At 48.2% G+C, this 26,879-nt stretch overlaps 1 protein-coding gene and 2 long non-coding RNA genes across 3 annotated transcripts; 1 reads left to right on the forward strand and 2 right to left on the reverse strand.

The window, feature by feature from the left end:
* Positions 1-2,178: 2,178 nt before the first annotated feature.
* HNRNPL (heterogeneous nuclear ribonucleoprotein L) lies at positions 2,179-18,396 on the reverse strand. The gene is made up of 13 exons (XM_079985526.1): positions 18,063-18,396; positions 13,146-13,264; positions 12,793-13,030; positions 12,281-12,368; positions 10,974-11,068; positions 10,261-10,333; positions 6,706-6,777; positions 6,333-6,613; positions 5,125-5,246; positions 4,804-5,005; positions 4,349-4,406; positions 3,907-4,002; positions 2,179-2,513 (listed from the first exon to the last, which is right to left on the reverse strand). The coding sequence occupies exons 1-13, from the start codon at positions 18,357-18,359 to the stop codon at positions 2,455-2,457; spliced, it is 1,800 nt and encodes a 599-aa protein (XP_079841652.1). The 5' UTR covers positions 18,360-18,396; the 3' UTR covers positions 2,179-2,454.
* On the reverse strand, positions 14,053-15,400 carry LOC307221438. Its single transcript, XR_013841412.1, has 2 exons — positions 15,336-15,400; positions 14,053-14,967 (listed from the first exon to the last, which is right to left on the reverse strand). It is a non-coding gene; the product is annotated as an uncharacterized lncRNA (long non-coding RNA).
* On the forward strand, positions 14,863-15,791 carry LOC307221425. The gene is made up of 2 exons (XR_013841399.1): positions 14,863-14,946; positions 15,310-15,791. It is a non-coding gene; the product is annotated as an uncharacterized lncRNA (long non-coding RNA).
* Positions 18,397-26,879: the final 8,483 nt, after the last annotated feature.

Here is a 26,879-nt window from a genome sequence, read left to right on the forward strand (position 1 = left end):
AAGCGGAAGGGGCGGGACCTATTCGCGCACTATCCAATCGGTTCGTCGCCTCCACCCCTCTTCCCACCTTCTTGTTGCGCCGGAAGGAGCACGTGGGAAAGGGGAAAGTGGAAGGTCCGCTTGAAGTTTGCCTTGCCGTGGAATCGAGGGCCCATCTTGGGAGTGCAGTAACACAGAAAAACTAAGTTTTAATTTATATATATATATTAACTGTTGCTATTTCTGTATTGCCCCTGTTTTACCTAATTGTAAATTCAAATGTATCCCTATCGTGTTTTATGACTTCCTTGGTATTGTATGCGGGTTGGAACTGGTCTGTGACCAAAATAATAAAATTCAATATTCAATTCAACACAACACAGAAAAGGGAGTTCAGCAGTTGATCCCCGGAGATCATCTAGTCTAGGCACCTCCAACAGGTAGATCAGGCATAGGGAAACTCTGCTCTCCAGTTGTTTTGGGACTACAACTCCCATCATGCCTAGCTAACCAGAACTAGTGGTCTGGGATGATGGGAGTTGTAGTCCCAAAAACATCCCCAAAGCTCAACAACTTTGCACCCCCCAAAAAGCTCAACAAGTTTGACCCAAGCCCCCCAAAACAGGCCTCCCTCCTGCCTCTCAACAATGTAGACCTGAACCACCCAAAACAGGGTAGATCACTACTAGTTTTTAACTGTGAGTAGATGGCAGCTTGGGACGCAGGTGGCGCTGTGGGTTAAAGCCTCAGCGCCTAGGGCTTGCCGATCGAAAGGTCGGCGGTTCGAATCCCTGCGGCGGGGTGCGCTCCCGCTGCTCGGTCCCAGCGCCTGCCAACCTAGCAGTTCGAAAGCACCTCCGGGTGCAAGTAGATAAATAGGGACCGCTTACCAGCGGGAAGGTAAACGGCGTTTCCGTGTGCGGCTCTGGCTCGCCAGAGCAGCGATGTCACGCTGGCCACGTGACCCGGAAGTGTCTCCGGACAGCGCTGGCCCCTGGCCTCTTAAGTGAGATGAGCGCACAACCCCAGAGTCTGTCAAGACTGGCCCGTACGGGCAGGGGTACCTTTACCTTTACCTTTAGATGGCAGCTTCTTGGGAGTTGGCCACTGGATCTAGTCCATTCCTCTGCAATGGAGGAATCTCTCGCTCAACATCCCTGTTACAAGTCATTGCAAGGGAAGTTGGGGAAGGGGTGTGTGTTGAATTTATGCCAATTATTACTAAACTCAAGGCTGGATAGACATTGGTTTTTCACCGTTACAAAAACTGAAGCGTTGCTTCTGTTAAAATATTATGGTAGGGAAGATCAGGAACCACAGTCACACCGCCTCATTACCTGTTTTTCCAACTTTGGAGCGAGTATGAAAACTTAACTGGTACACAAACCAGTTGCAGGCAGGTGGAGGTCACCTCTTAGCATCCATGGCAGTTTTTGATGTTTCGTTCATGACTGGAAGCCACTGAATTTTTAAAGCAGGCACTGTATAAATATTTAGCCTGCAATGCTGCTAAATGCACACTCTCATAAGAGAAATCCACTTCCAAGTAAATAAGGTTGGCCCTTGACTATAGAACAGTTGAGCCCTCTGGGAGAGAGCACCATATGGAGTCAAGCACATCACACACATTACCATTGCACTTTTTATTTCTGTAGTCTTTGCTTACGACATCAAATTCTCAAAATCAGAATATACAAGAATAAATGGAAGATTCTGAGTCCACATTTGAATTAGTATGTCCTGTGGAACTCCCTACTGGTAAAAGATTGAAGAGAGAAGATTGTTTTTTGCCAGACCTATTTTGAAAAGGTTTATGTTTAGACAAGTATTTCGTACTTGTTTACCAATATTTTATTTGTTAATCCAAGCAGTGTTTATGATTTGTATGTTTCTGTTGATTTTATTTTTAAATGCTGCATTCCACATTGCTATTATTTTTCATGAAAGTGCAGATTATAAATCCAGAAATAAGTAAATTATTCTAGTTAGTGTTTTTGATTTCTGAGCAGTCAGTCTTGACAATTCCATTATGCCTCCTTCCATGAAATCAAAGGTTAAGGGGACAAAACCACACACCAAGGCCCCACGCCAATACTAACCATGTACATCCCTCCTCTGTACTTGAAAAATTCCTGCCAAAGTTCAAGCAAACTTTTTCAAGAGCCCCACTACACCACCAATATAGACAGCCACCAGAGGTATTTTCCAAACAGCTTTATTAAGGTGTGCCAAGTTGCACAGGCAGCACATTGTAAGACTGGGGGGGTGGGGGGAACAAGTCACATGTACAATAGTTTTAAAATGTCGCCCGAACTCCACAGGGCTTCTTCTTCCCAGCTGACATAGCTGCAGGCAGCCTCTACTTAAGCTTTTTCTTTCTTTTTTTAAAAAAAGGAATGCAGGGCACTTTGAAAAAACCCACACACACAAAAAGAGTAACGGAGGAAGTCTTCCTTGGCAGGAGCCAAACGAAATTTACGAGGCATGCTGAGCAGTCGAGAAGCACAGTTTCAGTGTGTACGGATACGGCCCATCTAGGCAGAAGAGGAGACATGCATCAGGGTCCCCTGAGCTTTATTTGTTTTTGTGGCAACACAAGGGATGTAGGTATTCAGAGGGATGAACCAGTGAAAAGAGGCTTTACATAAATTTCAAGATCTGTTGTCTCCACACACTCCAATCTACTTAGAGTATGTGTCATGCCCATGGGTGCATATGCAGTCTAGGCCCCCACAGCCAACAGGCTTGACTGAAGAATTCTATTGTAACCACTGGAAGCCTTTTTAAAAAACAACATCTAATTGCAATATGGGAAAATGCCCCCACTTCCAACTAAGCTTGGAAAAAACTCCTTCACTGGCTACAGAAAACATTTTTTAGGGGTAACTTCAATGGAGACAGGGACACGGGTGGCGCTGTGGATTAAACCACAGAGCCTAGGACTTGCCGATCAGAAGGTGGGTGAGCTCCTGTTGCTCAATCCCTGCTACTGCCCACCTAGCAGTTCGAAAGCACCTCAAAGTGCAAGTAGATAAATAGGTACCGCTCCACTGGGAAGCTAAATGGCGTTCCCGTGCGCTGCTCTGGTTTGCCAGGAGCGGCTCAGTCATGCTGGCCACATGACCCGGAAGCTGTACGCCGGCTCCCTCAGCCAATAAAGCGAATGAGTGCCGCAACCAGAGTCATCCGCGACTGGACCTAATGGTCAGGGGTCCCTTTACCTTTACCTTTACAATGGAGATGGGGCAATTTCCAGGGGGTGGGTGTCACTGCTGGGATACCCCATGACAGTTCCTCCAGTTTGCGAGTGTGCTCATGGGACAAGTTTTTAAAGTTTGGCGATCTCTGATTTGGACCAATCTGATGGGACCTGCTTGCCTACTTATGTAGGCAAAAGCAATGGTATCAAGAGTATTAAAGGGGGGGGGGGTCAGAAAAATGAGCTCATTACAATACAGGCTGAACCTCAAAGTTTAGGCCCAGTTGGCAGTGAGCCCATGCAGAAACCTGCCCTCCCCCCTGCCCTTTTTCAACATAGTTTATGTTTGTGGTAGTGGCAGCAGCAGCCCAACAACAGAGCTTCTAGTAGGCCCTAGATCAGGTGTGCAGAAACTGTGGCCCTTCAAACATCACAGTAACTCCCATCAGCCCCAGCCAGTGTGGCCAATGGTAAAGGATGAAGTTGCAGGCCAGCAACATGGGGGGAGCATATAGATGATGCTGCCTTAACAATTCCAAACGTGTCAGAAACCTATTGGTACCTACTCCACTTCCCACTTCCTGCCAGCAGGAAGTTTTAGGAAAAAAGCAGCTCACCCATTACCCATTGAGGAAACTGTTCTACATAAGATGAGACCAGAAAAAATGAGTAAGGGGGGGGGGGGGGAAGGCCTCCAGCCCACAACATGCACACCCCACAGAGCTTACTTGGGTTTTTCATCTGGTAATGGTTGAGGAATGCCAGAGTCTCCAGGGCATCACCCTTGGTTTCCCATTCCAGCAAGCCAGAGGAGCTCCTTTCACCTATGAAGATGTTAACAGCGAAGACATAGTTGGGCCAACACGGAGAATGTGCACAGGACTGGCTGGCTGGTTAGGGTGGCTAAGAAAGGGGAATGATGCTGTTTCCTCACCCATACACCATTTAAATCTTTAAGGCTCTTCCCTGGCTCAAGTGAAAGCATGCTGCAGCCAGCCTTAGTTTTGCTGCCTCAACAAACACTGTTCTGAACACCAGTATAAGGTAAAATGGACGACCTGATGTGGAGCACGGTGTTTTAACTAGCCAGCTGAGTTGCACCCTCCAGCCCCTATTCCTGCTTGCTGAGTAGCAGCATTTTGAGGCTTGAAAACTGCAGCATGTACTTACTTTTCCCCGAAAACACCTTGACTGAAGCTGGTCTCTTCACCCCCAGTTCATCACAGATCTGACAGGATAAAAATACAACGCAAGTGTTAAGTTATGAAACTGATTGCAGTGTTTTTTTATAACATGCATGTTAAGTCATGTTCCGTTTCCAAATCCAAGAGAAGAAAAATGCTTTTGCACCGCGAACAGTTACTTATCTACAACATAAGGTGCCGGGGACATGACAAATAACTTGTAGTCCTATTTTCACAGAATGTTTTAGCACTGCCACATAGTCCCTTTCTTCCCACACCTATGATGTGGCAATCCGCCTAGGGAGCCAAATACCGGGCGATGCCTGTGATCCCTCTGGGCAGCAGGCCTTGGCACACCTCTTGAGACTCTCCCTTGGCCAGACCAACTGCCGAACTCCCTTTTCTATGTTACCTGACTCCAAGATGGGCCTGAGGCATTACCTCGTAGAAGTTATCTTCTGTCACCTCCAGAGGAGCATTGAAGAAATGAAGCACATTACTGGGGTGCTGGATCCTGTTCTTGGCTGCTTGCTCTGGGGTTGAAAACCGGTTGTTCCGAGAGCCACTGAAATCCTTGTAGCTGCATGAACCATCTTCAAGGCCGTAAGACTGGCCAGGCATGATGGCCTGTTGCTTGGAAACACTGTCGGAAGGAAACGCACAGCTTAAGAGCGGGCAAACATTAAGGGCAAGAAGCAGCCTTCAAGGGCAGAGAACGAAGCAGAATGAGCCCTGAGGAAAATTAGGAGTAGCAGCACTCACCATACATTCAGCTTTTGATCAAACATGAAGTTGTTGTTCAGGTGAGTGATTGCTCGGTCCACCGCATAACCGTCAGCCATCTCCACCATGGCAGCTCCAGGCTTGCTCTTCATGAACTTCACCTAACAAAACACATACCTTTGTTGAAACACAATCAACTGTTGGCATAGATTGATCCCTTTTGGAGACAAAACCCCAACTCTAAGGTACAGCCACAAACCTGCACTAGAGGCATTTACTGTGTGGACACTGGGCACAAGAGTGTAGCCAGTGTAGCCAGTATTAACTTTCCTCAGTCGCCTGTAGATTCCTTAGCCAATCCCGCCACCATCTTTCATTTTGCCACTGGTTTGCAGGAGGCACATTTTTTAATTGAATTGCAAGTACGAGCTTCTCTTACTCAGCAACCACTTGCCTTTTTAAAACTCAGGCCTGTTTTCCTGCTGCATTAGGAACGAGGTTCTATACTCTTGGCATTCTGGGTACTCTGGTTCAACTTTCAGTGACTGAGAACCTATGAGAATTGTCTTCTCAAAAGAGTAAATTCCCAGTATCAGAAAGCCCCCCGTCACTGCAGCAAGACATAAGAAACCTACTGCCATCAAATTCCACTCTCATCAGTTTCAAGGGTTGACATTATCAAGCATCTGCTGCACCCAACACCTCTCTTCCTTTTTCCTGTTGCTGCCTGTTCATCTGACCTCAACAGAGCAGTGAGAGGAACCAGCAACAAGAACAGCAGCAGCAATCTTTGAAGCTTTGCCCTGCTCATCACCCTGGGTGTGTTGGTGAAATGGCCCCAGAAAGATGGGGCACACAAGTGGGCGGTACGAGCAGAGAGAGGAAGAGGAGATGGAGCCTGAAGACCAGACATGGAAGTAATCTCAATGCCGTATACAACTCATATCATGACAAAGAGAGCTCAGAGCTAGACCACAGCGAAGAGAACTGAGAGTGTCTCTTTCCAGTGGCATCAAGTCATTTTCACAGGTCTGCTTCCAAATCAAGGGGGAAGAGTAATCTGCTGCTGCCTAACCTCTACTGCTGAAAGATAATCTAGGCCCATCCATCATCACGATGGCAAGCAGAACTGCACTGTCGTTTTGCCAGCAAGCTCAACGTGTGTTCTCCGACTGAGCTTCTCAAATTTGGGTAAAAGGAGCAAGACAGAGCAGGCTCTGGGAGAAGGAGACAGTCAGCTTAATTACCTTCTCCACATTTCCGTACAGGCAGAAGACGTTGAACACTCTGTCACAGTTCATCTTGGACTGATCCAAGCCATACACCATCAGGACTGCGCTGTCAGCATGGGGGCCATACTCTGGGGGTGGGGGTGGAGGAGGGGGGTGTCCATACTGAGGCCCGTAGCGGCTCGGCCCCCTATGGCGGCCCCCGACAGGTGGGCCCATCCGCCTCCCTTCATAATGAGGCGGTGGAGGGCCATAGCCTTCATCGTGATAGTGCCCGTGGTAGCCACCGTGAGGTCCTCCTGGGGAGGGAACAAACATCGAGAGCTCAAGGCGAGGCTAGAGATTTGGGGTTTGTTCTCCTGGATGGTGATGCTGTGTGCCAACCTCTTACCATATTCAGCAGGATGGTCCCCAAGGAGAGGAGGCTGCCTCTGACGCTTGTTGGGGTTCCCACCTGGCTCACCTGTCCAAAAAGAGGAGGCCATTAGGAAAAGGCAGCAAAAGCCCGGCACTTGTATCTCTGGGGCACGTGTTGGATGCTAGAAAGTCACAAGTCCACCCCCGTGGCTCTCCTTAAGTTAAATATTTCCAACACCTTGAGAATAAGATCTGCCTCCAGCCACTGGAAGACAGAAGGTGGCGAAAGGTCTACCCATTTTCAAGGGTCCAAAGTGCACCTAACTCTTCTCCTGAGGCAGACAAATAGCTCCACCCCACCCCCCAAACACAAACTTTGAGCTAGGGAGGAGGGGCAGCAGCTCTGGAAGGGGACATTTGGCTTTCTCTTGCAACGCTACAAATCCAGCCATTTTTTCTAGGCTGATATGCCTTTTAAGCAGAGCACTGCCACTTGTCTGACCTACTCCGAGGTCGTGGTCGGCACAGGTTTGCATTTGGATCCAGTGTTCTCCTCGAAACAGCTGCTTTTTGGCCTAAGTGAAGTTCAATTTCTGCACCCGGTGGTGTCTGAGAGCATGCCAAACCTTATCAACATGGAAACGAGTTATAAAGATAGGTGACCTTCGCTGAGGGGAGGAGGGAGGAAGAGGAGAAGGGAGTCAAAGGACTTGACAGTTCTACTCAGGGCAACAAGAATAATAATATAAAAAACTAACATCCCCACCCAACCCTAGCAAAGGTAAAGGGACTAAGCAAGAGACTGAGGAGAGTACGCCAAAAGCAAAGCAAAAAAAACAACAGTCAAGTTAAAACACGTGATTGTATACAAGGCAGAAGAATTTAAGCAATCCATACAATATCACTGTTGCTCTAACAAAACAAAAAAGGGGTGTTTTGCAGTTTATTTCGATAGTCATTACAAAGATTGAAAAGGGCTACTTACAGCAGTAGTACACAGTACAATGTCCATTGTCACATACATATTCTGCATTTCTCTTACCATTGGACGCTTCAACAGTGTAAGCACAGTTCTGAAAGATGGCGTCCCATCAAACATACACTGCGACCCTGCGTTACATGGTTTCAGAGTCAAATACAAGTCAACAGGCACCAAACTGATACAATTTCAAGTAAAAAAAAGTTTTTTAAAGTAAAAATAGGGCTCACAGAGATGTTTTTGTTTGTCTTCAGATGGTATCAAGGAAAAAAAGGACATAACAAAGGTGTAATAATGAGTGTCCCTTCCGTGTTGCATCTCCTGATGTTTTTGTCATGTGCTGTTAACAGGTTTGGTGCTTCTGGCTCTGTGTAGGTCTCCCGTGTGCATGTCTCTCCTCTGATAATGGAATGTGCCTTGGATCCCAAGTGCCCCCTGGAGCAGAAAGCACCCCCAAGTCTCTAGGGAGCTGGGGGCTCTGGGTACTTGGTGTTTTTTTGTCTGTCTCCGCTCGGCGCTGATAAATGTTGGCAGCCGTGGACTGCGAGAAAAGGAGTGATAAACTGCCCTCCCAAACCAAACCGTGTTGATATGGAGAGCGTCCTATGTCTTGGAGGGTCTCTGGGATCTACTCCGTTCTCCGGTAAGAGCGCTGGTGCATTTGTCTGAGAGACCCATCTGGTCTGTGTTTTCCTAGTTTCTGTGTAACATTCTTGGGTTCAAGGTTTGGTTTGTTTGTTTTGGATTTGTAAGAATGTCGTGGCCTGGTGCGTCTTTCTCTCTCTCATTCTCTCTCTGTCTCACTCTGTGCTTGTAGATGTTTCTTGGATCACGGTGTGGTGTTCTTGATGTAAAAGGATTGGAACTCAAATCTGCTGCTTTTCAGGTACTTTGTTAAGATGCTGCGTGTTTTCTCCAGGCAGAGCTAGTGGAAGGTTGGCTTTTTTTTTTCCTACACTGTGTGGTGTTAAAGCATGTGTAGCAGAAGGCAGATCACAGGCAATTCAGGACTTCGGCTGCAGTAGCATACGGTTCCCCCAGGGTCATGTGTGAACGCACTGTTCAGAGCTGGGGAAAGGCCAGGTTAATGTACCTCCTCTTTGCCCAGCCTAAAGACAGGAGAGCCAGGAGGCAGCTAACTGAATTGCACAGCCCTGCCAACTAGCCACTGCCAATCTGTACAATCTTCTAGTTATGTACCTTGGAGGAGAAAGTGAGTCATGTTCATGTCAAGTCATGTAATGCCATTGCTTGCTTTGCTATGGGGTGGGGCCCAAAATGACCTTGGCCAGCCCCCTCGATCAACAGCTTCCTCCAGCCCGCCCCCCACAACTGCCTTCCTGCAGCACTCAGTGATCTCTACATCCATGGAAGAAGGCAGTGCAACGCCGAAGTATTAAGGGTCCAAGACCACACAAAACCCATCTTTAAGCCAATTTAATGCCTGTTGTGTGAATTACACTGCTTGTGGTGTAACACACAAAAAGACAGCATCACCCTTGCACACAAGCCGCTAAAATAAGGTGGGTCAGATAAGACTTGCCACTCCCCTCCGGTTCAGAAACCAAGACACTGCTCTTCAGCCGATTGTGGGCTGATCTGGAGCATGTTAACGTTCTAACTTGTTCATCCTCCTTAATTCCATTTTCAAGGAAATGGCGCTTGAGACCACCAGCTGAAAGGCCACATTCCTTGCCCCTAAAAATATCTGTGAGCTTAATGCACAGCTTTACCTTCGGCCTGAGCAAAGCCCCCTTCCTTCACCATCTCTGTGCTATGTGCACAGCAAGGTGTCGCCTGAGACTTCTCAGTGGGAAGGAGCCCACACCCAACCCACTGAATGGCAGGCACGCTATGCAACCACCCCCAGCTGGATCAGGGTTGGGGCAATAGGCCATTTTGACGCTCCTGCTTTCAACAATGCACCTTGTTTTTCAAGCAGATGAGAACAGCCATTCCCTGAAGTGATACCTCCAGGATCAAGCGCTTCCTGAAAGTCCATTTGGCGTTGCCTTTTGCAAAATAGTATTAGCGATGCCCGTTCTTCACCCTGGTTAGCTGTACCTTACACAGGCTCCACACGTGCCCTGAAGTTCAACTTCAGGAACCACCTCCTTTTAACTGTGCCACCATATTCCCAATGCTGTGTTCCAGTTCTCGAATCTTGCCACAAGTAGATTGGAGACTATCCTAGGCAAGGAAAGGAAAGGAAGGTGGAGCCAGAGAAACTGGCGCTTGTGACTGAAGCCTGGTCACATGGCCCTGCCTATACTGGGTGGAGGAAGTGAATTCATTGTTGTCCCAAAGACCTTAAACATGCCAATGAGAATGCACATTTCCCTTTGAAACTACTTGTCACTATTTACAACCGCTGATCTTAAATGTCTTATTAGGCCTCCTTAATAAAAGGCTCTGGTGGCCTGATAACGCCTTACAAAAAACGTCAGAAGTCAAAGCACAGCTGCACTAGCTCAAGACTTCCAAAATCAGCCACAATGCTGGACAGCAGGCAAATGGCATTACATCACACAAATCAGATCTATGAAGTGTGCTACTCAACGGGAAAGGCAAGGGTTCATGTGTGGCTGCAAAGCAGTCTATCAAGGTTACCTTGTCCACTGAGGTTAGGGTTGGTGTAGTCCCATGTGTCTTGGTCGTTCTTGAACACATTCAGGCGGGTTGGCTAAAAAACAAGCACACACAGCCATACAAAAGTAATGCAAGATGTCCAAATTATGTGGCCAACCCTTAGCTATGCCTCTTCCAAAAGCTTGATTGCACTGATGGTTGAGTGCTAGACAGTGCAGACCAACTAGGCCAGATCAGCAATTCATCCAGCTCAGTCTAAGAGCCATCAACAAGATACAGTGACCATTACTGACCCAACTTTAGCCCATTAATAACTTTTTAGCAACATGTTCCACAGACTAGTCGGCATGTGAAGACTTCGTGCCCTTTCCACTTATGTGATTCCCCTTATAGCCAGCAGTAGCATAATGTAGCTAATGCCATGTTGGATGAGAAAGCAAGACTCAACATAAATCAGAGCACAAACCAGTATGCTTTAGGAGTGGTTTTTTTGAGGGAGCGGCATTAGAAAGGGAGGCTTCAGGGCTGGAAAAAACATTGTAGAATAGTGTGACTACCCACAAGCCCTGGAACAGGGAGTGACATACCTGAACTAAGGGACAGAATACTTATACACATTTTTGATGGCAAGGGTCATGACCCTTTCAATTCACCAAGATCCTTCAGCGGATCTTCACAGAAGATCCTTCAGCGGGCACAAAGAACCCTATCAAATTCTTCAAAGGGACACTCACCTTTGCGTATTCAATCTTCAGAGTACAGCATCCAGAATAAATGTCAGCCCCATTCAGAGAAGCTTTTGCTCTCTGAGCGCTCTGCACAGAGTCAAATGTTTGTAGTGTTAAGGAAGCCTTGGAGAAATTGGGGCAGCCTTTTGGCCATCGGAAAAACTTAACGCTTCAACTTTGAAGTCCTTATTGTTGGACCTTTTCAGAAGTACATCAGTGTCTGAGAATTGCCTTCCCTTCCACTTTCACCTCGTATGTCCAACTTGAGATCACATGCATTCAGAACTAAACCCACCCCACTGAAACTGCAATTGCCTCTTGCCTTTTATTGTAGAGACTGCTCCTTCAGGTTAGTGGTGGAGATACCTGTGGTGTGGAAGCATAGTGCTCAGGTAATCAGGTGAGGGCCACGTGAACAAGCCTGACACAGTGTTCTGCCAATTCCCAGATGGCTCCAGGCCTTGACCAAAGCCAGAGGCTCAAACAGGACTTGGGGATTTGTAAACCTATGCACTCACAGTAGAGAAGACTATCAAGGGCAGGGGTCGGCAAGGTTTACCTCGCCTGGGCCGGTTCACTCCAGCGGAGATCCCTCCGTGGGCCGGATTATGTGCGCATGTGAGTGCCCGCAATTTCCGGCGTCTGCATCTGGTGCAGACATGATTTCCAGCGTCGGCGTAGACGCGATTTCCGATGCTGCGGAAGCAAGCCCCCCCCCCCCCCATTCTGTGCAACGCGCAGGGACTCACCAAGTAGGCAGCTTGTGGGCCAGTTAAACAACCCCCATGGGCCGCTTGTGACCCATGGGCCTTAGGTTGCCGACCCCTGATCAAAGGAGTCCGCAAAACAGAAGTGGTACCTCTGTTTTCGAACATAATCCGTTCCGGAAGTCTGTTCAAGTTCCGAAATGTCAGAAAACCGAAAGTGGAAGTCTCAAAACGCAAGCCTCAATACGGAAAACTCCGTGTTTCCTGTTCGACTTCCGAGGTGCATTCGAAAACCAAGGTACTTACTTCTGGGTTTTCGGCGTTTTGAGTTCCAAAACGTACGACTATGGAGGCGTTCGAAAACCAAGGTACCATTGTAACTGTCTTCTGAGGAGCTGAGACCACTCACTGAAACTCAAATGAAGACAGAACAGTAATAATCTTTCTTCAGGCTAGTGGCACAGCAAATGTTATTGTCAAAAAGCCTGAGACAACAGATAAAAGCAATTTGTTTGCCCAAGCTGCAAGGCACTTATTTTGAACTATTCCAAGGAAAAACATGGTTCCATTACTACAGGCTTCCTAGACACCAGGGGGAAAAAGGATATTCCACCATAGCCTGGACACCATTCTTTCGGAAGATAACAATCCGCTGCACTGGGCCACATGGGTTGCAGATCGTGTACAGCACATCCTGTAAGATGAAAAACAATCACATATTTTTAAAACTGGGAACATGTGGCCCTTAAGATGTTGTTGGCCTACAACCCTCCTAATCCCTGATCATTGGCCACAGTGAAAAAGACTGATGAGACCTGGAGTCCAACATCTGGAAGGTCAGACCCTAACCTAGTAGATCTGACTACTAGTCACAAGACCACAGGCAACAGAGAAAAGGCAACAGAGCATCTTCAAAAACAATGGAACACACTGCTGCCATCCACCCTAGGATCCAGGCAAGCTATTTTGTGGACCTGGATGGACTTGCAAGGACAGCAATTATCCTGGCTGCTATAATTTATTCATCTGCATGAAATGAACCCTGGGGCCCCCAACAAAGACATGGACCAATTACATTCAAGTGTTTCTGGCTGAGTACACGCAGCATCACTACGCACCGTTGTGATGGAATAGATGGGGTTCAGGATGGTGAAGAGAAGAACATTGTTGACTCCCCTAGAATCATCCGAGTCGCCGGGGCGTGAAATCTTCTGGCTGGTGGAGTAGTTGACAAAGGCTGGGTGCCCAGCGATGTAGATCTGGTTGTCAGCTGCGTAGTTCACAGCGTTGCAGGCTCCCAAGATATCCTCAAACTCCACCAGAGCCTGCCTCTTTTTGGGCATCACCACCACATAGCTTGGGGGAAGAAAAGGAACCAGACTGTTTACACTGCCGAAGCAGTCAACACTACACAAACGTCCAACCATCCTCCATTCCATCTTGTCAGATGCCCAATTTGCCCACTCCTAACCTTATGGGGCCAAATTCCTGCAGGGCCTCTACAAGGTCAGCTTCCACAACACCATCGATCAGGCCCCTGATGTGGACAACAGGGGAAGCAGCTGGCTTGTGGGGATCATCATAGTTCTCCTGCCAGGGACGAAAGAAGAGAAAAACTTTGTTCTCTACTGCAAACCATTCTAGCTGCAAATGAAGAATAGCCTCTTTACACAAAGGTTAGTTCTCTCTAGGAATTGCCCCACAAGCAAAAAGACATGGAGCCTCCTCAGTGGAGTAATCAAACATTAAGGAAAAACTTTTTGTATTAACTTGACTCTCCCAAAGCCTCCTTTGCTAGACTCAGGCATTTTATTTTATACTCCATACTGATACTACACATTTCTAGATCGAAATAAAGGCTTCATCTCCAACACCACAAAGTCACTGTATTTCTGAGAGAAAAGTAACTACCCCTCCCAATGGCAAGTAAATTTGAAGAAGAAGAAGAAGAAGAGGAGTTTGGATTTGATATCCCGCCTTTCACTCCCTTTAAGGAGTCTCAAAGCGCCTAACATTCTCCTTTCCCTTCCTCCCCCACAACAAACACTCTGTGAGGTGAGTGGGGCTGAGAGACTTCAGAGAAGTGTGACTGGCCCAAGGTCACCCAGCAGCTGCAGGTGGAGGAGCGGAGACGCGAACCCGGTTCCCCAGATTATGAGACTACCGCTCTTAACCACTACACCACACTGGCTCCCCCAAAAAACCTAGACTCTTTATTTTTAAAATAACAAAACAAAACCACTCTTGTCAGTCTGAGAAAAGATAACAAAGTTGCCCTTGGGCAGCTGGAGAGGTTACTGCCAAGAACTGTAGAAGACAGTTATTTCCCCCAGAGAAATTAAGACTCATGCCTTCATCTGAGACTCTTTTTTTGCAGGGGGGGGGGGGGAGACTACTTTGCAACTGATGGTTACAAAATTCTCCCAATTCTCAATCTGGGCACACTGTGAAAATCACCCTCTATTCAAGTCATCATTATTTCTTTCACCTCTCACAAGCCAATCAAACTCCTTCCAGAGATGCCCATGTTGCTAGTAGCAGACAGCCACAGCCAGCACTCATATGTGGCTCCAGGAGGGTGAGCTAAAAGTAAATGTGGCCCTCTGGTTAAAAAAGGTTGGCCACCTCTGGCCAAGAGGTTCGGTCCTTATTTCAACACAAGCCCTCATCCAAGGTTCCATGCCTGTGGTTCCACTGTGTTAGCAATGAACTGTCCTTTTTCAGAAATCTGAAAAAGAGCTTTTGTCCTGCCTAGCACCTCACAGAGTGTGTGGAGCAAGGTATCTTTCTCAGATTTATCCACCAATGTTATTACATTTTATTTCCTCCACACCACGATGTATTGGGGGGCGGGGGCAGGGGGTGTTTGCTTTTCCTGAAATTTGCTTTTGGCAGCTGAACTATAGCTAATTTGGAGTTAATTTTAAAAAACCCTAAACTTTCTCCTATTATCAATATAATTTTACTAGCAACACACTACTTTGCCTCTGTATTAAAGATGAGGCGAAGGAAAAACCCTGTGAATCAGAATGAAGGACACCATCTGACTGAGCCTGCCATTTCCAATTGGTGCAGAAACGGAGGAGAAATAGTGACAACGACCTCATGTTCTGTGCCTTGTATCTGGTACTTGAGAGCTATGCTGCCCTATACTCCCAGGCTCTGCTTGCAAGTTATGAGTTAAGTCCCTCTACTTCACAGGTGTAATGTCTATTTTAAAGTGTCACCCAGTCTACCAGCCATCAAAGTTTGTGGCAGTTGCTAAAGATAGAGTCCCTTAGGTAAAGGAACCCCTGACCATTAGGTCCAGTCGTGACCGACTCTGGAGTTGCGGCGCTCATCTCGCTTTATTGGCCGAGGGAGCCGGCGTGCAGCTTCTGGATCATGTGGCCAGCATGACTAAGCCACTTCTGGCAAACCAGAGCAGCGCACGGAAACGCCGTTTACCTTCCCGCTGGAGCGGTACCTATTTATCTACTTGCACTTTGATGTGCTTTCGAACTGCTAGGTTGGCAGGAGCTGGGACCGAGCAACGGGAGCTCACCCCGTCGCAGGGATTCGAACCACTGACCTTCTGATCGGCAAGCCCTAGGCTCTGTGGTTGAACCCACAGCGCCACCCGCGTCCCCAAAGAGTCCTTTAGTGGAGCACAAAATAGTACCACCTCACACCTACTACTACCCTGTTCAATTACGTCAGTACATTCTTTCTCACTCTGCTGCCCTCCATGTTTTGGACTACAATTGGCGCTGCAGTCCAAAACATCTGGTGGGCAGCAGGGTAGGAAAGGGCACACAAAGTGAGGCGTCATGGGGGCATTCAATGCTAATCCTTCTCATAGTAGACCCTAGGAAGTTAATTGACCCAATTAACTTAGTTTCATAGGTTTCAATGGGCGTACTCTGCTTCGGATTTAGTTCTGTATTCATTCAGAATTTCTAAGTGGTGGGGATTTTTTTTTTAAAAAACCAACCATCATAAAGAGAGTAAGAGCCATGAATATTCATTACAAAAGCAAAAGAACTACCTTAAAATACCTGCTAAAATAAATGAGGCCTTTCCCATGTGCCTGACATTCAGCAGGGACTATTATGGGTTTCATCTTTGTCACCTGGGGGGGGGGAAACAGCACCCTCCCAAATTCCCCTCCCAACCTTTGCAAAAAACGAGGCAGCTGAACTCCAGGTTTACACAGGTCTCCTTGTGTGCATTTATAAACATGTACAGTGGTACCTTAGGTTAAGAACTTAATTCGTTCTGGAGGTCTGTTCCTAACCCGAAACTGTTCTTAACCTGAAGCACCATTTTAGCTAATAGGGCCTCCTGCTGCTGCTGCCGCACCGCCAGAGCACGATTTCTGTTCTCATCCTGAAGAAAAAATATTTCTGAGTTAGCGGAGTCTGTAACCTAAAGCGTATGTAACCCGAGGTACCACTGTATCTATATCTATCTACAGTGGTACCTCGGGTTAAGAACTTAGTTCGTTCTGGAGGTCTGGTTCTTTACCTGAAACTGTTCATAACCTGAAGCACCACTTTAGCTAATGCTGCTGCCGTGTGATTTCTGTTCTCATCCTGAAGCAAAGTTCTTAACCCTTAGTAAAGGTAAAGATACCCCTGCCTGTACGGGCCAGTCTTGACAGACTCTAGGGTTGTGCGCTCATCTCACTCTAGAGGCCGGGAGCCAGCGCTGTCCGCAGACACTTCCGGGTCGCGTGGCCAGCGTGACAAGCTGCATCTGGCGAGCCAGCGCAGCACACGGAAACGCCGTTTACCTTCCCGCTGGTATTTATCTACTTGCACCCGGGGGTGCTTTCAAATTGCTAGGTTGGCAGGCGCTGGGACCGAACGACGGGAGCGCACCCCGCCGAGGGGATTCGAACCGCCGACCATGCAATCGGCAAGTCCTAGGCGCTGAGGTTTTACCCACAGCGCCACCCGCGTCCCACTTAATACCTTAACCCTTAATACCTCTTAATACCTTAATACCTGAAGGAGCGTCTCCACCTCCATCGTTCTGCCCGGACACTGAGGTCCAGCGCCAAGTGCCTTCTGGCGGTTCCCTCGTTACGAGTAGCCAAGTTACAGGGAACCAGGCAGAGGGCCTTCTCAGTAGTGGCACCCGCCCTGTGGAATGCCCTCCCACCAGATGTCAAAGAGAAAAATAACTACCAAACTTTTAGAAGACATCTAAAGGCAGCCCTGTTTAGGGAAGCTTTTAATGTTGAATAGGTTATTGTATTTTAGTGTTTTGTTGGAAGCCGCCCAGAGTGGCTGGGGAAACCCAGCCAGATGGGGAGGGTATAAATACAGTGGTACCTCGGGTTACAGAGGCTTCAGGTTACAGACTCCGCTAACCCAGAAACAGTGCTTCAGGTTAATAACTTTGCTTCAGAATGAGAACAGAAATCGGACTCTGGCGGCGCGGCGGCAGCAGGAGGCGCCATTAGCTAAAGTGGTGCTTCAGGTTAAGAACAGACCTCCGGAACGAATTAAGTACTTAACCCGAGGTACCACTGTAATAAATTATTATTATTATTAACCCTTTCTGGGCTAGTGGAGTCTGTAACCTGAAGCATCTGTAACCCGAGGTACAGCTGTATATGTGTGTGTTTACGTACTGTACGTACGCATGCACTGCACCGAATACGAAATCCAAAGTGTTTTTAGGGTTCGATATACGATATCTTTATTGTCATTGTCCCATACTGAACAATGAAATTGAAAAACTACATAAAACATTCAAAAACCCCTAAAAACTCTGAAACCCCATTTTTAAAGCCCTGTTCAGGGAAGTTTTTAATCTGTGATATTTTAGTGTATTTTTGGTTTCTATGGAAGCCGCCCAGAGTGGCTGGGGAAACCCAGCCAGATGGGCGGGGTACAAATAACAAAAGATTATTATTATTATTATTATTATTATTATTATTATTATTATTATTAAATACACTATACCATACAATACAATACAATAAAATATACTATATTGAAAAACACACTATACTATAGAGACCCCTTATGCTGCGTTTAGAACCAGAATTGCATTCGCGTAGAATCAGGGCCCTTGTTTCCCTCTTAGGAAAGCCGGCGCACGCGCGGAAAGGCAGCCGCCCGCCTGCTTCTGGTAGACTGCTCCCGCACGTGGAGGCTCCGCTTTTGAGCTTCCGCTACGTCCAGCGAAGGCGGCGCGCGAGGGCGCGAGGTTCCCGGGAGGGGTAGGCTGCTCCTGCGCCTGGAGGTTCCGCCGGGGCCGCGACCAGGCCCGCTTCGCTTCGTTTTCCACCCTGCGCGCGCACGTCCCCCTCCCCCCCCAAAGTACCGCCGCGCGGCCTTCCTCCTCCTCCTCCTCCTCAGGCCTATCCCGCCCCGCCGGCCCCGGCTCTCCTCACCCCGCCTCCACCGGCCGCTCCTCCCGGGCCGTGATCCGCGTTTTCCGTTTTCTGGCGCTTGGGCGCGCGGCCGCCGTCAGGGCCTCCCCCATAGTAGCGCCCCGACCCGCCTCCTCCGCCTCCGCCGGCCATCTTCACCATCTCTCCGCCGCGTCCCGAGCCGCCGCCGCCGCCGCCGCCGCCGCCCTCGCCGCTCTGCGAACCGCGCCACCTCCGCCGCGACATGGCGCCCGCACTACAGCAGCCCACCCTCGCTCCCACCTTAGGTACGCCTCGATTGGGCGCGCCTCCCGTCATTCAACAGCGCCCAGGCGCCCATTGGGTCCAGCGGCTCCCTTACCCACCTGCGTCCCGCCCTCCGACGCCATTGGATCGGGTGTCTCCCGCCTGCCGGCTTGATTCGCTTCCGTGCCTGCTTTTCAAGCGGCTCCGCAAGCCCGGTTGGGCGGCGGCAGCGTCCATCAGACGTCCCTTCAAATTAATTGGACGGAAACGACGTCTCTCCAGTCGGCATCCCGCCCCACCGCATTGCCTCTCACGGAGCGCCCTCCTTCTTCTACAGAAAACCGTTGGCTCCCAGAAAACGCTGCACTTCGCTCCTGTTGTCTTATTGGGTACTTGGAGTATCTATCATAGCAACGCAAAGTCTGATTGGGCCATATCGCAAGAAGACACCCTCTTATGTATTTGTTCCTATAACGGAACGCATTGTCTCCCTGCGTCAATTTTATTGGCTAGTTTTTGTGTCCGTCGCCCTGCTCGCTGAAAACCATTGGACTTAAAGCCTGTGCTCTTTATTTTAATTGGTGAGCGCGATTTCAGTCCCTCCCCCCTCCGTCCCTTGTGAGTTTGAGCCAATAAAATAAAACAGGAGGCGGGATTTTCCCGCCACAAAAGGCCTATCCACTCTAATCGTTAAGACGAAAAGAATCCCGCCTACACATCTCAGGCCGAGGACAACGCAAAGCATTGTGGGAGTTTTCCTGGATGTTGGCCAAGAAAGTCAACGGGCGTCTAGCAGCAAAGGATTGTGGGAGTAGCTCTTCACTTTAGCCAATGGGCATCTTGGCTGAGCAAGATACTGCAAGACACTGGCTAGAACCCAGTCAGGTTGCAAAGGATCATGGGAGCCGCCATGCTATTAGGACTAAGGACCCAATGAGCTTCTGGCACATGTGCAAAGGATTCTGGGAGCCACCTGGCACTTTGGCCAATGAAGCCAATGGGCCTCTGGTGTGACCAAGGGCATACAGTATTTGGCTAGGTTTGGTTAAGTTGCAAAGGTCATGGGAGCAGCCCTGCACCTTCCTGAGGCAGCCAATGGGTGCACAGCTGCAAAGGCTTGTAATCAAAAAATTAAGGTCACACACACACACACACACACACACACAAAATTAGGGATGCGGGTGGCGCTGTGGGTTAAACTACAGAGCCTAGGGCTTTCTGATCAGAAGGTCGGCGGTTCGAATCCCCGCGACGGGGTGAGCTCCCGTTGCTCAGACCCAGCTCCTGCCAACCTAGCAGTTCGAAAGCACACCAGTGCAAGTAGATAAATAGGTACCACTCCAGTGGGAAGGTAAACAGCATTTCCATATGCTGCTCTGGTTCGCCAGAAGCGGCTTAGTCATGCTGGCCACATGACCCGGAAGCTGTACGCCGACTCCCTCGGCCAACAAAGCGAAATGAGCGCCGCAACCCCAGAGTCGGTCACGACTGGACCTAATGGTCAAGGGTCCCTTTACCTTTATATATATAATAAACGTTCATAAATGTACCAACCAAGCACGTACATAGATATGGAGCAGCACAGGAAGACCGTCCTGAAACCATTTTGACTCCCAAACAGTCCAAATGTTTTCTCTGCAAGGAGGGAGGGTGTGAAGGAACCTTCCCATTGTCTCAGAAATTGGGAAATCACCATCTCAAAGGAATGGCCAGACTACCAGGATAGGCAATCAGATAAGGCGTTATCAGATAACCTGACGGGAAAAAAACAACATTCAAATTTCTGTTGTAGACCACCTTTTCTGTGATGTAGGTATGATGTTTGTGGGGTGTGGTCTTGGGTTACATCCCTTCTGTGATGTAGGTATGATGTATGGAGGGGTGGTCTTGAGCTCCAGGGAAGGCAATTATAAGGGCAAGCACACCTTTGTTCTGGGTCCTCTTCCTTTCCTGCATGTGAGGGGAGTACCCTGCTGCAACAGTTCAATAAAGATCAGGCTTACGAGCTGCTCAATATTCTCTGGTTGGCCTCTGTTATTTTCTCCGACCGATGGAGAACCTGCAAAGGACTCTAAAAGGGCTCTTGTGTCCCCCATAAGGGCAAATTTTGTTTTATTACACTAGGTTAGGGTTGCCACAATGGAATGTCTAGGGGCTTCTTTTTTTGCAATTGAGTTTTATTATTATTAATTTCATTTCTACACTGTTTTATATTTTAAAGAACAAATCTCAAAGCGGTTTACAAAACATTAAAACATAAAATAAAGCAATCCTGAATAAAACAAATCCAATCTTCAAGGAAAATATTTCAGAACTTTCTTTTTTTTTTAAATGATATTTATTAAAGTTTCCAATTAACACATAAAAACACAAACAACAATAAAAACATACACAAACACAATACTAAAAACATGTATAATTTCAAATCTTATTTCTTAAACCTGATTTCCTTGACCTCCTCACACCTCCCCCTTCTGTATTCTAATTCCATTTATCTAATCAGCAAATCCATTCCCTTATTTCCCATTATTTTTTATAATTCTGTTATTTTTCCTTAATCTACACCCCTGAAAACCACAAAATTTTAAGACTCATATCAATTCTAGCCTTCATTAATATTATAGTGTTTGCTTAAATAGTCTTTAAATTTCTTCCAGTCTTCTTCCACTGTCTCTTTCTCCTGGTTTCGGATTCTGCCCGTCATCTCTGCCAGTCCCAAATATTTCAGAACTTTCTACAAGTGACATTTATTATTCCCCAGTCGCCAAACTGGCATCCAAGATCACATGGTCGCAGTTGGATCCACATCAGTTGCAAAACACGCCTAGTGCCTGGCTAATTTCTAACACTATCACCTGCGGACCCTCAAGGCTTCTACCTGGCCCCCAGGACTCTCCCAGGCCACACCCCTCACCAGCCCTATTTCTTATTTCTCCGTAAGTGTTTTCACCTGGCTGGAATGTATCCTTGCTTGTCTGAAAGGAAGTTAGTGAGGGTCATGGAAACCAGCCTACTATTCAAAGAGAAAATGTGCTGCTCCACCCACTTTTGCCCCTGGCTCCTCCCTCCACTGGCATGCGGCCCCCACAAGGTTGCTCAGGAGGAAGTGTGGTCCTCAGGTGGAAAAGGTTCCCTAGGATGTGTCCTGAGAGCATAGCTGTCAACCTTCCCTTTTTTTGCGGGAAATTCCCTTATTCCAGTGCCGTTTCCTGCTGCTATCCCAGATTGTTAGATATCCCGTACACTGTCCCCAAGATAGGTGAGGCTGCTGATCCCTTATTTTCAAATCTGAAAGTTGACAGCTATGCCTGAGAGCTCTCTATGGCCACACGGGGGCCTGGACAGCAATAGTTAACTGTGTCTACGGAGCAGGATTTACGGAGATTGCTCAGCAGTTTAATAGCAGGAGATTACTATGCAGCCAAAGGGATTATTCAGCAAAAAGAAGGCAGCACAGCCTGTTCTACTGTGGCTATTTTGAGCACCACCTCACCCATCTCTGCTATGGGACGGAGGCCCCCTTGCTTCTTCTGTTCAAAGCTTCGTCAGACTAGAGCAGGGGTCCCCAAACTATGGCCCACGGGCCGGATAAGGCTCAAGGGACTCGTATATCTGGCCCATGGCAACCCTCGCCGCCCACTCTTACCGATGATGTGCTGTGCAGCTGCCCACTTCCGGGTCGGAGGAGCACCAGAAATAGCTTGCGCGCATGTGCAAGCAATATTTCCAGTGCACGTCTGGGTCAGAGGAGACTCGTACATATGCGCATAAGCTATTTTCGGTGCAACAGGATGAGCTCTTGTTGCTCGGTCCCAGCTCCTGCCCACCTAGCAGTTCGAAAGCACGTCAAAGTGCAAGTAGATAAATAGGTACCACTCCAGCGGGAAGGTAAACGGCGTTTCCGTGCGCTGCTCTGGTTCGCCAGAAGTGGCTTAGTCATGCTAGCCACATGATCCGGAAGCTGTACGCCGGCTCCCTCGGCCAATAAAGCGAGATGAGCGCCGCAACCCCAGAGTCGTTCATGACTGGACCTAATGGTCAGGGGTCCCTTTACCTTTTTTCTAGGAAAAGTGTTCTCTCCCCCTGCGATTTTGCAGAACTTTGGTAGCATTAGGAGGCAAGATATATCCAAAGGAGAGTGAATCAGACAACTGCTGCTATAGATCATCCGATTCTATCTGAAAGGGTGCGGGTTTCAGGTCACAAGATTGTCATAACCAGAGCAGAAACATCTAAAATATTAATACGCTCTGGTAACCTCGAGGTTAGATTACTGCAACACGTTATACGTAGGGCTGCCTCTGAAGGCGGGTCAGAAACTTCAGCTGGTCCAGAATTCAGCAGCCAGGTTGCTCACCCAGCAGGATGGTTTGAGCAGGGGGTTGGACTCGATGGCCCTTGTGGTCTTTTCCAACTCTATGATTCTATTCTATGATATCACATCGACCCTGGCCCAACTGCAGATTAGTTTCTGGGCCCAATTCAAAGTGCTGGTTTTGACCTATAAAGCCTTAAACAACTCAGGACCACAATTCAAACTATCCTGTTGTTGTTGTTGTTGTTTAGTCGTTTAGTCGTGTCCGACTCTTCGTGACCCCATGGACCAGAGAACGCCAGGCACTCCTGTCCTCCACTGCCCCCCGCAGTTTGGTCAGACTCATGCTGGTAGCTTCAAGAACACTTTCCAACCATCTCGTCCTCTGTCGCCCCCTTCTCCTTGTGCCCTCCATCTTTCCCAACATCAGGGTCTTCTCCAGGGAGTCTTCTCTTCTCATGAGGTGGCCAAAGTATTGGAGCCTCAGCTTCAGGATCTGTCCTTCCAGTGAGCACTCAGGGCTGATTTCCTTCAGAATGGAGAGGTTTGATCTTCTTGAAGTCCATGGGACTCTCAAGAGTCTCCTCCAGCACCAGAATTCAAAACTATCCTGGACTTTGTGTTCATCCTCTGAGGCCCTTCTTTGTGTGCCTCCTTCATGAGAGGTCCAGAGGGAGGCAACACAACAACTGGGCCTTTTCCGCTGTGGCTCCCCGTTTGAGGAATGCTCTTCCCAGGGAGGCTCACCTGCCACCTTCATTGTGCACCTTTAGGCGCCAGGCAAAAACATTTCTCTTCAACCAGGCCTTTGGCTGATAAACATCAGATACCCTTTTAAATATGTTTGTGGGAAGGTGATGGGTTTGTGGAAAGGAGACGTCAGGCTGTGCCTTTCTGTTTCACCCACTGTTTCCAGCCTCTTTTTGAAGGGAGTGTTGTAAACAAAATCTGCCCATATTCCCTTATGGGGGACACAAGAGCCCTTATAGAGTCCTTTGTAGGTTCTCCATCGGTCGGAGAAAAGAACAGAGGCCAACCAGAGAATACTGAGAAGCAAAGCAGCTCGTAAGCCTGATCTTTATTGAACTGTTGCAACAGGGTACTCCCCTCACACGCAGGAAAGGAGGTTACAGATGCTTCAGGTTACAGACTCCGCTAACCCAGAAATAGTACCTCAAGTTAAGAACTTTGTTTCAGGATGAGAACAGAAATCGCACAGCGGTGGTGCAGCGGCAGGCCCCATTAGATAAAGTGGTGCTTCAGGTTAAGAACAGTTTCAGGTTAAGAACGGACCTCCGGAATGAATTAAGTTCTTAACCCGAGGTACCACTGTACAAAAATGCTTTGTGCACCTGCATCTAATCTTGCCCCTTTGTAAAATTTATGTATAGTGGTACCTCAGGTTACAGACGCTTCAGCTTACAGACTCTGCTAACTCAGAAATAGTACTTCAGGTTAAGAACTTGGCTTCAGGATGAGAACAGAAATCGCGCAGCGGCCGTAGCGGGAGGCCCCATTAGCTAAAGTGGTACCTCAGGTTAAGAACATTTTCAGGTTAAGAATGGACCTCCAGAACGAATTACGGGAAATTCTTAACCTGAGGTACCACTGTATTGGGATGTGTGTTTCCTTTTTGTAAATCTACCAAAGAATTTTTAAAAAAGAGATTAAGGGGTTTTCTCAGGATGGCGGAGGGCATGTGTGTTGTGTCCTCTTCATTCAATGGTAGTGGAAATATTTTTGAGGGGTGGAAGGGCAAAAAAGGAGGGTTGAGGAGAGTCAGTTGTGCAGGGGAGTGAGAAATGTCCCTGTTTTCATCTGAGGGATGTTGGAGGTTATGTTATGGTGCTCCGCTTCCACCTCCTTCAAAACCAGCTGCTTCAGAGGGCAGTCTGTTCTGCTGCCCAGAACAAAGGCACAGCCAGGTCAGCCACTCAGGCAGAAACATAATGATTTGACCACCTCTGCAGCAGGTATTTCTTATATTCTCACAGTGTAACAGGAAACCTCTCTCTGTGTGTGCATCTGCATGTTCAGAGTGGACTGTGCCCTCCATTTTAATCCAAGAAGAAGAAGCGTGTGGGGAAGCGTGCTTCTGCTATCAGAAGTTTGGGGAACCTGCGGGTTTTGGCATTCCCCAAACAGCCGACCGTAAACTGTGAAGGAGTCTGTAGCCTTTGCTCTGCATTGCACCCCTTTGCTCTGGATTCACAGCAGCAAGGTTCTGCAGATAACCCTCTGCTCCTAAATCCTGCTTACTTGAGTAACCACAGATTTAACTGACTTGCCATATGGAAAAGCAGACGAGGCAGCCAGAGGGAGGGCGAGAGCGGCGGAAAGTTTGACGCAGGTGACATTGGCTTTCAACGCTTGCAGGGTACCAGTGGAGAGACGGGTTTCAGGGCTCCCTCCCCTTTTAACCACAAAGCTTGAAGAGATCTCGCTTCTAACAAGCAGTCTCTCAAGTGTCGGCTGCAGCTGCAGAAGCCTCACACCAGTGTTGGGATTCAGGGACAGCTGCCCAGGTTGCAGCTGTTACCAAAAACAGTCTTTCTATCTCTCCCCCACTCCCAATGCAATCCCCTTTCCCTGTTCGCTCAAATCCTATTTGGAGTAAAATACATTTTTGCTACCTAGGTCCTGAAATAATTTTTTTTAGGTCATATATATAAAATGTGAGAGCTGGACCATAAAGAAGGCTGTTCCCCAAAGAATTGATGCTTTTGAATTATGGTGCTGGAGGAGACTCTTGAGAGTCCCATGGACTGCAAGAAGATCAAACCTCTCCATTCTGAAGGAAATCAGCCCTGAGTGCTCACTGGAAGGACAGATCGTGAAGCTGAGGCTCCAAGACTTTGGCCACCTCATAAGAAGAGAAGACTCCCTGGAAAAGACCCTGATGTTGGGAAAGATGGAGGGCACAAGGAGAAGGGGAGGACAGAGGACGAGATGGTTGGACAGCGTTCTCAAAGCTACCAGCATGAGTTTGACCAAACTGCAGGAGGCAGCGGAAGACAGGAGTGCCTGGCGTGCTTTGGTCCAGGGGGTCACGAAGAGTCGGACACGACTAAACAACAACACAACAACAACAACAACATGAGTTACAGTCATACCTCGGGTTAAATATGCTTCAGGTTGAGCATTTTCAGGTTACGCTCCGCAGAGACCCGGAAGTAGGGGAACGCATTACTTCCGTGTTTCGCCGCTCGCGCATGCACAGACGCTCAAAATTACGGCATGCGCGGAAGCGGCGAATCGCGACCCGCACAGACGCGGGTTGCGTTCGCTTCAGGATGCGAATGGGGCTCTGGAACGGATCCCGTTCGCATCCAGAGGTACCACTGTACTTCCGTTGAAATTTATAATTTGATACTATGAATAGTGTACCTATTAGACAGCCAGTGTGGTGTAGTGGTTAAGAGTGGTGGACTCGTAATCTGGTGAACCGGGTTCGCTTCCCCGCTCCTCCACATGCAGCTGCTGGGTGACCTTGGGCGCCAGTCACACTTCTCTGAAGTCTCTCAGTCCCACTCACCTCACACAGTGTTTGTTGTGGGGGAGGAAGGGAAAGATTGTTAGCCGCTTTGAGACTCCTTCGGGTAGTGATAAAGCAGGATATCAAATCCAAAACTCTTCTCTTCTCTTTCTAAGAACACAGCCAGTTATGTCTCGTGTGTTTATTGGGCGCTGCTTTGCCAGCACGTAGGTGATGCTCTGATGAAGCAGGTCTCCCCACCCGCATGGGGCCACCCACCTGTTGGCCACAGGATGCCACAGAACGATCGAGTTGGAAGGGACCACAAGGGCCATCAGGTCCAACCCCCTGCAATGCACAACTCTCTTGCCCCATGTGGGACTCTAACCCACAACCCTGATACAGATAGGTAGCCGTGTTGGTCTGCCATAGTCAAAACAAAATAAAAAAAATCCTTCCAGTAGCACCTTAAAGACCAACTAAGTTAGTTCTTGGTATGAGCTTTCTGTTGATTTGTAGCATCCAAGTGCACAGCGGAATGATGAGGAATACGTGCCAACATGCTCTATTATTGCTTTATTTACATTTCAAAGCTGGTAGATTACAGAAAACCATCTTGTCTCTGCCGGAGCAGAAAACTGCATCCTCTCTCCTCTGAAGCACGGAGAGAATCACACTGTGTGAGAACAGTGAAAAACAGGAAACCAGTGTACGTCACATCCAGCCTCCCCTTTCCCGTGGGAAAACTCCAACAGTAACTCTGTGGAATGTAAACATTGTCTTGTGACAAGCCTTTCGCTGC

The sequence above is a fragment of the Podarcis cretensis genome (genome assembly GCF_951804945.1).
Source record: "Podarcis cretensis genome assembly, chromosome: 8".
Classification (NCBI taxonomy): domain Eukaryota; kingdom Metazoa; phylum Chordata; class Lepidosauria; order Squamata; family Lacertidae; genus Podarcis; species Podarcis cretensis.

What these genes read in the sequence shown, in the direction of transcription:
- HNRNPL (XM_079985526.1), bottom strand. Translation starts at nt 18,359, where the DNA reads ATGACGGGAGGCGCGCCCAATCGAGGCGTACCTAAGGTGGGAGCGAGG. An exon ending in CCATCTATTCCATCACAACG is followed by an intron (nt 12,369 to 12,792) that starts GTGCGTAGTGAT and finishes TTCATCTTACAG; the next exon opens with GATGTGCTGTACACGATCTG. An exon ending in CCCTAACCTCAGTGGACAAG is followed by an intron (nt 6,778 to 10,260) that starts GTAACCTTGATA and finishes CTTTTTGGACAG; the next exon opens with GTGAGCCAGGTGGGAACCCC.